This window comes from Haliaeetus albicilla, chromosome 13 (assembly GCF_947461875.1).
Source record: "Haliaeetus albicilla chromosome 13, bHalAlb1.1, whole genome shotgun sequence".
Taxonomy (NCBI): domain Eukaryota; kingdom Metazoa; phylum Chordata; class Aves; order Accipitriformes; family Accipitridae; genus Haliaeetus; species Haliaeetus albicilla.
Window position 1 is genome coordinate 16,312,480 of NC_091495.1, and position 15,466 is coordinate 16,327,945.

Below are 15,466 nucleotides of genomic sequence, written 5' to 3' on the forward strand. Positions count from 1 at the left end.
TCTCAGTTCTTCCTTCTTCCCGAGAACAACTGTAGGCGATTAGCTGAAGCCACTATCTGATGTACCTTTAGCCCGAGCTGTTACTGTCCCAGAAGAAAGGAATATCTCCCCGTCCACAGGGTCATGCCAGCCACAGAGGCACAGCGCGCCATGAGAAACGGTGCTGCAGTGAAGGTGCCTGGAAAGGGCTGACCTCAAAACCAAGAAGAGAAGGATTGCCACAGTTTTCGAAGAGCCAATAGTCAAACCACCACAGGGAGGGAGGCCTTCCACTGCCAGCATGAAGGAAGCCACTGAAAATGTCCCTCTGGACTGTGCTGGCTGGAGCCAGGCAGCATGTGAGGGCTTACTGGTGAGTGAGACCTGTGGGGAGCGGGGAGGGACCCGACGGGCTCAGTCATCCCACAGCTACAGCTCTTGCCCAGGAGCTGGGAGATGTGAATGGCCAGCCTGCTGACCAGGCTTTCTCAGGCAGCAAGCCCTTATCTCCTTCAGCTCTGAAACAAGGAGCAAGAAAGAGTTCTTGTGCCCACAAGAGCGCACTGGGGACAAGGCTGTTGCCACCCAAGCTGCGCTCAGGTGCCATGGTGGTGGGGCCGAGGGAGGGGATCTTCAAACACATGGATGGAGCAGAAAGTCCTTGAGCACGGCTGGAACTCGCTTTTCTAGGACATGCTTTCAGGCTGTAAAACCACCTCCTCACATTTGCTGGGGACCACCTATTTTTTTAAAAATTAAGTTCAATGTAAGCAAGAACACGGAGTGCTTTGGCAGGAGGGGAGCTTGGAGGGTGGCTTTTCAGGCTGCTTGGTGTCACGGTGCTTTCCGCTGCGTATCTACACTGAAAAGATTAATCAGCCTTGTTTGCTGTGAGGGTAGCATGTGCGCACAAAGGTTGTGGTTACCATCTTCCAAAGATACCACAGGCAAGATAGGGTCTGCTGTACAGGGAACAGGTACATTTGCCTTGGCTAGGATATGAGTCTGACTCATAAGAAAGGCACAAGGCTGTGGGAGAGATATGGCTGTCTGGAGTAAAAACTACTGGCATGCACACAGAATTAAACCCAAAGCCAGAAAGCTGCCTCAGCAAAGAGTTCTTAATTGCAGCTGTATGCAAAAGGTTAACCAAGCCAATTAGAGACTCTGTTACTTTAACTGAAATCTCAGAACACTAAGTTCCACTTGACAAACTGTGAATTTAAGAAACAAAAGAGGAGAAAAGAGTCTGTACTAGTGGTTGCACACCTACTTGTTCGTAAAGCCTCCAAGTTAATGAGTCTCTGTGGAATTCAATAACGAACATACTTCAAGTAAACTTTAATTTTTAGCTGCCATAACTTATGAATTTCAATATGCACCATTTTGATCCAGTAGACTAACACTGCTGAAGCAGTACTTTTTTCCCTCAAAACCAGAAATAGAGTCCAATCTCTTTGTAGTGGCATAACATTTATCTCCATTTTGAAAGCGATCCCATTTAAACTGAAAGCAAATAGAAGAGCATAGCACAGCATGTTTGGCCCTCATACATGCCGCTAGAACAAAGTACATTTCACACTGATTAACAGATAACTTATCTGAACCCGTCAGACTTTTGCACTACAGTAACTCACCAACAGTACTGTTATATTCCATAAAATATATTTCCCTTTGTGCTTCGCCTTTTCTGAACTCAAACTTCAACAGAACTTTAGGTATTGTAATTAACCTAATAACTTTTCCAGACCAAGGCCCAGGATACTATTTTTTGCTCTGAAGAAGATAACAGCCTGTATTTCACATACAGCGGAAAATCAAACGTTCTCGAGGTCAAAGAACTCAACTACGAGGTAAAAGTTGTAATTTATATACCTCCCTTCATCAGGAAGCATATCCAGCAATGCTTGTTTCTATATGCAAGCCATTTTAAATGCCAAACAAATTTGAAGTTCAAACACAAAGTTCACATGACTGTTGCACAGTCAAATATACAGAAGTCTGGTGAGCAGAATCATGCTCTTGACTGCAATATTGACAGCAGGCTAAACCCTCCATTGTAAATATATCTAGTAAAGCTAGGGGATAAGACAGGAGAAATCTGTTTCTAGGGTCTGGTTTTTCTCCGTGTTGAGTGAAATTATTCCTCTGAGGGCTGGGGCAGAGGGACTTTCTGTCCAGCTAGGGATGGTGGGAGCCCCTGCTGGCAAGAATGGGTATGTAGAAGGAGACAAAGAGAAGATGACTAACAAGGAGGATTTCAGGGAACCAGTGAAATTTTTCATGTCCCTTTGTGCCACCATGGCATCTGAAGTGGATTTCACAATTTTCAGTTTTGTGTAATTTCAAATTATATTAAAAATTTTAAACATTTGAAATTTACAATAGCAATAAATCACCAGAGGACAGAGACAGCTTTAGTGATTAACAGAATAAGAAGCTGTCATGGTTTAACCCCAGCCAGCAACTAAGCACCACGCAGCCGCTCACTCACTCCCCCCCCATCCAGTGGGATGGGGGAGAAAATCAGGAAAAGAAGTAAAACTCCTGGGTTGAGATAAGAACGGTTTAATAGAACAGAAAAGAAGAAACTAATAATGATAATGATAACACTAATAAAATGACAACAGTAGTAATAAAAGGATTGAAATGTACAAATGATGCGCAGGGCAATTGCTCACCACCCGCCGACCGACACCCAGCCAGTCCCCGAGCGGCGAATCCCTGCCCCCCACTTCCCAGTTCCTAAACTAGATGGGACGTCACATGGTATGGAATACACTGTTGGCCAGTTTGGGTCAGGTGCCCTGGCTGGGCATGAGAAGCTGAAAAATCCTTGACTATAGTCTAAACACTACTGAGCAACAACTGAAAACATCAGTGTTATCAACATTCTTCACATACTGAACTCAAAACATAGCACTGTACCAGCTACTAGGAAGACAGTTAACTCTATCCCAGCTGAAACCAGGACAGAAGCAAAGCATGAAAACCGTACTTGGCTGTAAAAGAACTTTCTTCCATGTATTTCTGAAAATTAACAGTATTATTTTAATATATTCTCTGCTTGTAACATCATAACTTTGAAGGTATGTATTACTAAAGAGTTTATTGTTTGAATGGAAGGGACTTGTTTCTTTCTTCGTTAGGTTAACACGGCATCCCAGATTCCCTGGTATGAAAATCTTGCGCAGATGAAAATGCCCTGGACCTGGACATCAGATCCCCATTCTCACATGTCAATAATCCAGAATCTGAATTTAAAAGTTCAAAGTGGTCAGATGCTAGCTATTATAGGAAGCACTGGTAAGAGCAACCAAATTTCATTATTTGACCAACTCTCCGGTAAAATGTACACAGCCAAGAGCAATACTCTGCAGTCTTATGAATAGCAAAATCTAGCTGAGAAACAACTATTGGAAATGTGTCATTTAAATACATTATTTAAAATGTATGAGGAAACAAAAAATGATACTGGGGGGGATTAAAATTTCTTTTCAAAACCAATTTTGTTAAGACTTGTACACATTTGCTATTTGTTTCCTGAGGTGTAATGGGGTATTGTTATAACTGTAGCCTGCAGTCCCAGCTCTGCTGGACAAGAATCAGCTTCATGGCTCAGATTCAGAACAGGCCAATTGCAGACCTCACCCAGTAACATAGCAGACAAATGAGGCCAGACCCCGTAAGAAAGATCAGTGGCAACTATGCATAGCCATAAGCCGGAATTTCCTTCAGATTGTAACAATTCTAACAGGATAAAATACCTCATTTGGATTAATTAAGAGAAACTTACAGAGGAAAAAAAAGACAGTTCCTCTTCTGTTTTAAAGCTGAAACCAGGACAGTTTGGCTTTAAAATGGGTCTCTGCTTTCTTACATCTTTTTTTTTTCTTTCATTTTCTGGTGGAACTGGTTTAATCTTCTCCAGGGTGAGGTTGACTAATGGAGAGATGGCCTTTACCCCATGTGGTTAGTTGAGTCTAAGCTCATCTAGGGGTACAAGAAGCAGATGTGTGACCTGTCAAACTGAAGTAAAAAGTACTCATACTTTGGAGGTAAAAACCCCCATGCTGTGTCTTCACTAGACTCCTACATCAGGTTAGCTCAGTGATTCAGTGAAGATGCTCTCTCTCAAAGGCAAGGCATATTTACCAAAGAAGTTTTAACTTTATTTCTACAAAAGAGGTTTGTCTTCCCCATTGCCATGGGAATTTTTTCTTAGCACATATCCTTAATGTAATTGAAGTTGTACCTTAGAGATTCTCCTGATAATAAAAGGAAAAGCTTGTGATGAAATAACATATTGAGTTACAGATATAGCACCTTTGTAAGGTAACACACACTGAGCACAAACCCTTTTCAGCAAACTAGTCAAACTATTTTTAAAAGCTGTTTATCATCTATTTCATCAAATGCCTTAGTAAAATGGATTAAACTGTTGATGGGTTTCACATTGTCAATGGCAATCAATATGTCACTCTTAAATAGAGCAATATGTAGTTTACAGATGGATGGGTTTCTTTTTAAAAATGTATATATTAAGAAACAAGCGTGGAGTTAATCTTTCAACTGGGAGACTAGAAATAAATGACATCTTATCATAATAAGAGAGCTCTGTGTGTTTACATACAGTATCATACAGCAAAAAAGAAAAATTCATTTGCTATTTAATTCCAAATCAGGTGGTGTTTTCATTGTTTTACTTTTCTTACCTCAGAGTATGAGCCAGCTTTTCTTAATTATTTAAATGACTTTTTGTCTTATTTAAGTCATAATAATTTTTATTTCAATCATGATTAAGATTCTTGTTGTCTGTATAATTATTCAGAGCCTTAGTCATGCAGCTGTTCCAGCTGCCATTTCTGAATTCACAATTCCCTCCACAAAGCAAGCTCTTGCCGAGCATTTAGATCCCAGCCCTGCAACCAGCGCGGGACACCACCTTTCACCTATGTTTCAAAAATGAAAGAGGTAACAAGAAGACAATCTTGCTTCTTGAGTTCATGGAGCTTTCCTCAACACCAAACTACCCAATTCTGCTGAGAAATGACAAAGGTTAAAGCCACGTAATCCCTTCCAGAGGAGAAAGATTTCCTGAATGTGAGCTTGTAGTCAGTATTTTCTTTCAAGACCATTCTGTCTCTGTGGCTTTGGAAAAGCTTCAGGAAAGGTTGGGGAAAAGACGTTAAAGAACAAAAACTTCTATCCTCTGTCTGTGACTAAATCACTTTTCAAAATGATCCCTTGGAAATTAATTTAATTTTCAATTTTTATTTTTCTATCTAGCTGGTGGAAAGACATCCTTGCTTGATGTGATAACCTGCCGTGATCATGGAGGCAAAATCAAGTCTGGTCAAATCACGATCAACAACAAACCCAGCACTCCCCAGCTTGTTAAGAAATGCATAGCACATGTGCGGCAGGATGACCGACTGCTCCCCCACCTGACTGTCAGAGAAACACTATTGTTCGTTGCCAAACTGCGCCTTCCAAAGTTTTTTTCAGACTCACAAAGGAAAAAAAGGGTAATTAAGCTGTTGGAAAAAAATAAAGTTGTCAAAAATGTGTCTGACAGGAATTATCCAAGAGATCCTGTGTGTTTGGAGTCAGAACAGCTAATCTGGCATTTTTTAATGTAGATTATGAATTATAAACCTTTTTCTTCTTTCAAGATAGAAACCAGCAATTGTTCCAAAGCTCGTAAAGAAATGACAATCTAGAGAAAGCATTAAAGAGGCTGAAAGAAGAACTGAATTGCTGATCGCTGAGTCTTTTTTAATGTTATCTCTAAAACCAAGAATTGTTTTCAAGTGTCTCTTGATCAGGTAGCATTGAAATATCCAGATGAATTTTAACCACATTAATCATATTTTCAGCTTTATCTATGCATGAATGTGCAAAGAAACTCTTGCTTTATCTCTGTTACCCTTTGGATCCCCCCAGGTAGAAGATGTTATAGCAGAACTACGCTTGTGTCAGTGTGCAAACACCAGGGTAGGGAATGAGTACCTCCGTGGCGTTTCGGGAGGTGAGAGGCGGAGAGTGAGCATCGGTGTGCAGCTGCTCTGGAACCCGGGTAAGCAAAACCCGGACAACTTCCTTGTGTCGACCATAGGCCACTGGGGGAAAATGGGGCAGTAAATGAAGACAGGAGCTTTCAGGGAAGAGTCATGCACACAGTTGCTCCTGGGGCAGCTAGAGGAGTTCATACTCAGGACACTTAACAGGTCTTGCACCACCCTCTGCCAGAGGTTACCTCTCCCTAGCAAAAATTAGACACAGTGACTGGGTGTTTGCTTAAATTGAAATCAGTGCTGATCACAGATAATACTGTAATTATTACAGTAATGATTCTGTAAATGGAGTGTTTTAGCAGCCAGCCCACATTTGCTTCTGTCACCTTTGCCAGTGGAAAAGCAGTGACAGAGCCAGGTAGAGCTCCCCTGGGAGCCTTCACCCACTGCTCTCTAAAACCACCATCACACAGACTACTGAAAGTCACCTGAAGTCACCCTCAAAGCAGTGCTCTGGTTTGTGCATATCAGCATGAGGTTTGTTTTTTATCTGACTGCATGCCACAAGTTACTTTGGAAGGCTGCTGGCCTATTATAACATGGAGAATTGTTTTCCTTCCCTCCAACCCAGCCCATTTACATGTGTAATGTTAACAGGGAAGGTCATTTTCTTGGCTGAATAGTCAGTCATTGTGGTCTTGTGCAACTCACTGACGTGGCTGGCTCATGCCACAGGTGAACTAGAAACTTTCATCGTCTTCAGTAGAAGCAAACATGAGGCTAAATCTGCAGTTGATTTTGCAGGACTGAATCCCCCATCTGCTCTTATATATCAAAAGCACTACTAAACTTCGCTGAGCCTCCTGTTGAGCAAAATTTCCCATCAGCACTTCCACTGGGAAGTGGATCTGAGAATTTTTTACTTGTATAAAGTTGTATTTTTTAACTGTGGGGCAAGCTGAAGTCTTTTTTGTAAGAAGTGATGCTCAGGAGTAGATGTGCTAGTACTGAAGTAAAAAAATAATTAGTTCTAGGAGAAACATGTAAAGCTTTCTTTACATTTCAAACATGTTATACCCCTCAGCACAGAAACCATGTCTGTGTACAGACATTGCCTTGCGCTGATTGAGGCCATTAAGTTCTGTAACAACACAAACACTGCAAAGTAATAAAACACTTTCAAGTTTGTAACAACCCATTGCAAAACAAACAAACAAACAAATCCAAACATACACATATCTTTTCATATATATGTGCAAATAGGTGCAAAATAGAGCACAGGTTGGGAGGAGGAGGAGCTGTCTAAATTAATACTATATAAGTATTTGCACATGAATAATGCAAGAGGTTTAAATATCGAGCATTTAGGTTAAAATATTTCAGTAGGCAGGATACAAAACTAGGACTATTGTATTAATTAATATTCATGTACCTGATATTTGTACAGGCAGTGCAAAACTGCAGAGAAGAATTTAAATTTAATAAGGCACCTAAATCTGTATCCCAATGAAAAATAAAAATAAATTCTTGTTTCCAGTGAGAGCAAGATAAGATTTAAAATAATTACTCTTGGTCATCATGTTCAGTAAGATAGTGGAAGAAATTGCCATTGTTGAATATTACGTGATGCTGGTATGAAATATACTTTGGACTTTAAAAAAAAAAAAGGAATCTATCAGTGAGATTTCATGCACTAGCACCATTTCACTTAGAACATATTTTCCAAATCAAACATGCTGCTTTCCACTTATTGTCTTTGGCAGGAATACTCATACTTGATGAACCCACATCTGGACTGGACAGTTTTACTGCACATAACCTTGTGATAACATTATCCAGACTGGCCAGAGGAAACAGATTAGTTCTTCTTTCACTTCATCAGCCCCGGTCAGATATCTTCCAACTGTTTGATTTAGTTCTTCTGATGACTTCTGGAGTCACTGTCTATTCTGGAACAGCTAGAGACATGGTCCAGTATTTCACAGAACTCGGCTATCCCTGCCCAAAGTACAGCAATCCTGCAGATTTCTATGGTTAGTATCAAGCACTGCCATAAAAAAAGGTTACTGGAAATTGTTCGCTTTCATAAGTGTATCAGCTAACATTGATTTTTATTGACCATAACTGTCTTAGAAATGCCTTATAACTGACTCAAATCAATACTGCAGCAAGTTCAGTTTTTAATAAGACCCTTACTTGTCAGTACAGGAAATGTAACAAAAACAAGAGGTATGGACAGAATCAATTTTAAATAATCCTCCTTCTAACCCTGCCAGGTGTAGCAACTTTTCCACATGCTTAGCACACTTATTCCCATGTTTTAGCTGGTTAAACTTTTACCGTCATTGGGAGGAACTGATCAATTGCTTTCTGTAGCCAGTTCTCTGACTTCTGAATCAAGAAACACAGAAAGCTAGTTTCCAAGGGTGAGGAATAATACACACCTGGAACAGTAAATGGGAAAGAGGAGTGCTGCCCAACAGAGCACACTGGAAGAGAAAAAAGCCAAACCCAGAACAACAATCCTTTTATTTCTTTTCTCAAAGTTAACTACATGCTTCCAAATCCATTCTTCTGTTTTTTGCAACATGCGAAGGGAACCTGGCCCTGTTACTCTAATGGCAGTAGTCTCTTACCACAGAGGTTGATTCAGTTCCAGCCCTTAGGTCTTTGCACTCAAGTTGGCTAGGAAACCTTGTACAGACACCAACTGCAATGCTCTGGAGTAACCTCTTCGGCTGTGCCTATGTGGCAGGCAGTATCAGTTGTGCAGAGATAAACAGAAGTTACCCTCAGTGTCAAGCCCTGCAAAAAGACCTTTGTCACCACCATGGTTTAGAGCAGTCCTCAGCCAAGTGCAGCCTTGAGGAAGGCTTGCAGTAGCCCCGTATGGGAACGGAGAATATGAGGCAGTCCTGGGGAAACTTGTAGCTACAGCCTGTGGTAACAGAGACAAACCCCTATGACATGGAGGCTGGGAGGGATGAGAAAGGAAGGTGGAAGATCATTTAACGGTGTGCACAGAGTCAGTACCCATAGGAAGAGAAGAGAAATATGGGCAACAGGAAGGTGGAAACAGGACAGGATATTAGAGGATGCCACAGCAAGAAGGAGCACCTGATGGAAATGCACAAATGCTGGCTGTGTGTCTGATAGAGAAACAGGAGACCATGGCAGAAGGGAAGAGGTAGGACAGATTGCAGCTCAGTTCTGATGGGCTCCTACTGAAGTGTCCAAACAGAGATGATCAGCCCAATGTAAGGAGTTACAAAATGTGCAGTGATAGTTCTCTCAGAAAGCATTTGCAAAAGTCATGTGTTGTAACTCTATACTAAAGGTCAGCGTTAGAAAATACTATTATAAGTTTAGATTAAAAAAAATAATTTTGTTAAGTAAAAAAAATAATGCTAAGTGAACTATTGTTGCTGCTACTATGTTGTCCATAGATAAAATCTTCTTGGGCTTTCTCAGTATCAGGTAAAGTTTATGGCACCTTCGTAAGATATAAAAAAAAACCAAAACAAAACCTAGCATTTTGCAGATGGAGAAAAAACCATGTGATTTAAGGCAAAGTCACATAACAGACTGTAAATGCCTACATGCCAGGAAGGAAATTCAAACTGTTTATTCTCAGCACTCCTCTCAAGCCACTATTAATTTTAGAAAAATCTGAAATAGTAGTTTAAAATATTATAATAAGCAATTATGAAATCTCTCAGTGATTCATTGAATGACTGGGTAAAAACATCTCCCAAGACAAAATACACATTAACAATCTGTTCTTCTCTAATTATCTAAAGTAACTGATAAAGTTTTAACTGTTGTAGCTAATGCATGCCCACAGGTCGTACTGTCTGTTCATGATGAAATCTCTGATTCTAAACACATCATAAAGTTAGCACATCTGTAGAACATGGGCTCATGTCAAATAATGTCTTGCAGTTGATTTGACCAGTATCAATAAACAGACTGCAGAAAAGGAGATGGAAAGCCGAAAAAGAGCAAATACTCTTGCCAACTTGTTCCTAGAAAAAGTCAAAGATTTTGATGATTTCTTATGGAAAGTTACTGACGGAGACAATGTTGCAACCACATTCAGCAAGCAAAGGTAAAGAAAAGAGTGTTGTACAGCATATCTGGAATAACAGCTACAGCCTGTGCTAATCTTGATTTTTTTTCTCTTTTCTTTTGGGCAGGTCCCATTTAAATTCAGAAGAGGCTATCAACATGCCCCACCATTCAAGTGATCAGTTACCAGGAGCCTTAAAGCAGTTCACTGTATTATTAAGGTAACCTTATCTCTAGCATAAACAGTTATTTATCATGCCCGTTTGTATTTTAAAGCATAAGAAAGAAGCACAAAATGAGAACTGAGTACATGCTGAAAGTGCAGAGCTAGCACTAGGCCTGAGCAAGTCACAGAGCAGAGGTGTTGCTATACCAGCTCACCCCAGCCCCCTGAGCAGGACGGCAGCCAGATGCACAGCCCCACCTTTCTGCCCCAGGGCTCCTTCCAGACACAGTCAGCTCCAGCTCACATCTCTGGGAGCCTGCAGCTTTAAGGAGCAGCAGAAGCCTCCAGGCTCTGGAACTGTGCATCCCAGTTTTGGGTACTGCCATCCTGACACCCATGCTGAAGTGTGGTGACTCAACCCTCAGCAAGCCCAGGCAGCCGCATGGTAGGCTTCACTGATTATAGCCAGCACAGGTAAGTATTGTAGTTGGGTTTCATGCTTATGTACTCAAAAGAAACATGATCAACTGAATTAATACATGTAGAACATCACTATGAGCATCAGCCGTTACTAGCATACGCTACAGGTCCTTAACAGAGAGACTTCTATAACTGAAGTAATTGCTTCTACGTCTCTGAAATCAGACTGTCCCACCCCCACTGCCTTCCTTCAAGCTTTCAGCATTTCAGACCTGAAATACTAGGCAGCTACAGACACCCAATAGCTTTGATTAGGTAAAATCCTTTACAGAATCAGACAGCCCACCTCCCATCCTACTCAAAGTCGGCAAGTTCCACAAACTGATTTTAGCAGAGCATTTGGGGCAATGTGTCTGAATATAACTGGCATCAGTAAGTACTATACCTTATGGTCAATGTTGCTGTTTTCCTAGTCGTCAAGTCTCCAATGACTTCAGAGATCTTTCAACATTATTAATCCATGGATTTGAGGCCCTTCTCATGTCATTATTAATTGGATTTTTGTACTATGGCCATGACAAAACCAGACTCTCTATTCGTGACACGACAGCACTGTTGTACATGATAGGTGCACTAATCCCATTCACAGTGATTTTGGATGTTATTGCCAAATGTAAGTGTCAGTTTTCTTGTAAATGTTACAAGCAATCAAAATCAGAAAATTCCTAAATCAATGAAAATATTATACTTATTAATGCAACCCTAGGAAGAAACCAACCTGTTCGTTCCTACCCTGCAGGTCATTCAGAAAGAGCTATGCTTTATCATGACTTGGAAGATGGAATGTACTCTGTTAGTCCATACTTCTTTGCTAAGGTAATTGATTTTGTTGCCAGAAAATAAAACAGCTGGCTTTAACATTAAAAAACACAAACCAACCAAAGCCTTGTTGCATAAACGATCACATTCGTATCAGATTTTGTTCTTTTGTGTCTGCCAGCTAAGGCTATCATTCTTGCTTCCTTGGCATTAATGGGTTAAACCTCACACTACTTTAGATCTGTTGCCATAAATCACGGCTGAGATCCAACCCCAGAAAAGCCAAGGAAGAATCTCTCACTGGGTTGTTTGTCCAAAATTTGAGAAATCTCAAACTCAGATTTGAGGGTTTAGACAGTTTTACATACCTGCATATTTTATTCATTGAAGCATCTTTGAAAGTTTGATTACATGTCTTGATCTGTAAAACAAAATATTCCTATTAAATGCTGAAGCAAAGGTAAAACAACCATGGCAAAATGCTAACTGTGATATTTCCAGTAGTTGTTTGGGTCTGTACTGGTCAGAGGCAAACAATTGTATTAAGTGCATATAGAGCCAGCGTTTCTGGAAATAAATTTAGAACTTTAAAAAAAAACCCCCACATTCTTTTTTTCACAAGGGTTTAGAATAATCCCTTCTTTGTGATGTTGCCACCGTTAGATGAGTTCTGCCTGCCATGGCATCTGTAATTTAGGTTTCCATTTCTGCACAAAATTTTAAATGCTTATTAGTGGTTGCCAGAGAAAAATATTCTTTGCATTGTGTCACAAAGATTGCACATTATTCATAGAGAAATCGATGTAATTTGTTACAACCTTAGTATTAGAAGATAGTAGCAACCCTCTTTGGAAGAATTAATCATAATACTCTCTATACGTATCTTCAGATATTTGAGAAAATTCTAAGCATGTTTTTGTTTTACAACGAGTTTAGTAGTTACTAACTGGCCTGCCTTTGGGACAAAGTGGGGAAGTGACCAACAGCCAAATTTGTCTCAAAGCTGATCTCACACTAGGTTCAACCAAATTTGGACAAAACATACTGTTGCCATGAGTCAGTAACAGTGTTACTGTTATCAAGCACACCAGTTCTCAGGGAAAGTTTCTTAAATTCTCAGAAGCTGCCAAAACTGTTAACAAAACAAGACGTCTAATCTGTAACAAGAATCCTCTCAATTTAATAATTAGTTATAGGAATTATCACAACTGGAGAAAAAATTAGTGAAGATTTCAATTTCTGTTGTGGATTGGTTTTGCATGTCACTGACAACACCAAACAGGGAGATGATTGCATTCTAAGGAAGCATTTGCTGTAGTTTTAATAAACAGTCCATAAGTACATTAAGGTGCATCTCAGGTGGTTTTGTAATTCTCATTTGACTTAACCTCTGCTGGGGGTTTTTTTGTTGGTTTTTTTTTTTTTTTCTTCCCTAAACAGATTTTGGGGGAGCTCCCAGAACACTGTGCTTTTGTTATAATTTATGGGGTTCCCATCTACTGGCTGGCAAACCTCATTCCTGAACCAGAACATTTCCTGCTGAACTTCCTCTTGGTGTGGCTGGCTGTCTACAGTGCCCGCGCGATGGCACTTTGGGTGGCAGCACTGTTACCGACGTTACAGCTTTCAGCCTTCTTCGGCAACGTCCTTTTCACATCATTCTACCTGAGTGGTGGTTTTGTGATAAGCCTAGAAAACCTCTGGACAGGTAAGGCAAAGCTCCCACCATTTCTCTGAACTGAAACGTCGATGGCTTTCATCAGCAACTGGTTTTTGTGAGGCTGAGTGTGTCCTGTGCAGGAAAACTCACCTTTATTCCTACCTTTGCAATTATCTTCTTGGGTGGTGACGGTGGAGTCAGGTCATTCATTTTACATCAGCTTCTCCATCTGAAAATGAGGTAACAAGAAGTCTGGTCAAAAAAGCACTAGTAAAAGGCTCAATTCTTACGTGTTTGCTAAATTTTTCAATAAAAAGAATTCTATTCAGTAGATGAAGATTGAGCTCTAGTAAGACTTATTTGACAGACATGGATATTAGCGCTCTCCTAATTTTCCGTCTCCACATAAAAATATGAAATATATCTGCCATTTTGTCCAATAATAAACTGTTATACATTTACAGCCTTTGTTTGCCAAGAAATTAGAAAAAAACATGCTGTATTTTGCAGCAACACAGCAGTTTTTGAGGTCTCAAGTTTTGTGTACGTGTATCAATTTCTTTCTTTCTGCCATTTTTTTTTTTTCCAGTTCCATTTTGGGTTTCTAAAGTCTCTTTTCTCAGATGGAATTTTCAAGGCATGATGCAAATTCAGTTCACTGACCTCACATATGAAATGACTGTTGGAAATACTACTTTTCAAATACCAGGGAAACTTGTAAGTCACTAATAAAAATTGTTACAAACGTTTGATAACCAATTAGAATGCCATTTATATGCCCATCATATTTAAGTAGATTTTGTAGGCCTCAAATCTGGCAAGCACTAAATCAGTACGTGAAGTCACGTTACACGTGGTATATTTTAAATTTGTCCCTACAGATGTCACTCCTTTTATGCCTTTCTTTTTAGTGGAAGAGAAAAAATAAAAAAAAGAAAAGAATGAAGGGCCAGTATTTCTACACAAGCCCCAACTACGTGCTTGCTGAAATTGTTCAGAAGCCGAACTGTCTTCCCCTGAAATTCCGCAGCCACTAGACATAGCGTAGCTGTAACCAGCCGTCAAACCGCTCTGAAAGTCACATCCAGCTGGAAACCACGGGGAAGGGCGGCAGGGGCCAGGGAAGCTCACACGTAAAACAGGCTTCCCAGATCCAGCATGAAAATCTCGTGTCGGTTCCTAATGTTGCGTCTTCCGCGGTTACAGGTCACCCAGGCTCTGGACCTGGACTCCCACCCTCTCTACGTAAGCTACCTCGTCCTGGCGGGTATCGTCTGCAGCTTCCTGCTCTTGTACTACTTATCTCTGAGGTTCATCAAGCAGAAATCCAACCAAGACTGGTAACAGCAAACCTCGCCGAGGGGGCAGCAGGTTACGGCGTCCCTCGCAAGAGGCCCGGGAAAGCCCACGGGCCTGTTTGCGGCCACCGCGGCAGCCGCCCGGGGAGAGCCGGTACCTGCTGCGGGCGGGGAGCGGCGGGCGAGGCCGGCCCGGCCCGCCACAGGATGGCAGCAGAACACCGGCAGTGGGAAGGCGGCCGCCCTCCGCCGCGGAGCCTGCCGGCGAGCGGGCTCCGGCCTGGGGTCGGGCTGGCGGCCGGGGCGGCCGTCTGACCTGCGGCTTCTCTAGGTGACCGGGCGCTTAGGAGTCCTCCACGCCTTGACGTGTTCTGAGCTATGGGCCACCGGTGTCAAAGGCCCCGTCCCACTTCGCAGCAGCTGGTGCTCTAGTCCACGGCGTTCGAACACGTCTTCACGCGGAGAGCTCCGAGAGAACAGCATCAGCGCACACCGGGCGCTACTTTCTGTAGCGCGTACGACATTCGGCGCTCAGGCGAGCGGCGTAGAGGAAAGCAACGCAGAAGATTTCGCTGATGCTCCGGGAGAACGTGCGAGGATGGAAAACACAACTGTTAACTGTTCTGTGCTGTTTCTAATCGCTTACGTCGTTTAAGGCCTTGCCTTTGTGTTCCAGTTAGATGCTGTTGATGCCCCGAATAGGTATTTACTCACTGCATAGACGATTTCTTGTAACAGCTAAAATTGTCTCACCTTCTTGGATTATTTCTACAGTATGAACACATACCTATTGATTGTTATTATTCACATCTCTCTCTGTGGCAATACAAATCATAGCAATTCGCCAAGTTTGGTTCCTAAGATTCTCAGGTAGAAAACACCAACCTGCCTCTCCAGTAATTAAAAATTTAATGATGCAATTACAAAAAGCTTGTAATTGTGCACCTAGTTACGCTCAGCCTTAAGACAGAAAGGATCAGAAAATGAGTCGGTAAATAAACGGCTATAATTCACACACAGTCATGGTAAGTGCACGTGC

The 15,466-nt window shown here is 41.4% G+C and overlaps 1 protein-coding gene across 1 annotated transcript; it reads left to right on the forward strand.

Moving 5' to 3' along the window:
- The first annotated feature begins 131 nt into the window (after positions 1-131).
- ABCG8 (ATP binding cassette subfamily G member 8) lies at positions 132-14,607 on the forward strand. Its single transcript, XM_009923998.2, has 13 exons — positions 132-352; positions 1,728-1,832; positions 3,129-3,285; positions 5,269-5,507; positions 5,926-6,058; positions 7,760-8,029; positions 9,939-10,104; positions 10,193-10,285; positions 11,124-11,323; positions 11,450-11,526; positions 12,910-13,177; positions 13,719-13,846; positions 14,336-14,607. Exons 1-13 carry the CDS (start codon positions 281-283, stop codon positions 14,471-14,473), a joined length of 2,046 nt encoding a protein of 681 aa, XP_009922300.2. The 5' UTR covers positions 132-280; the 3' UTR covers positions 14,474-14,607.
- Positions 14,608-15,466: the final 859 nt, after the last annotated feature.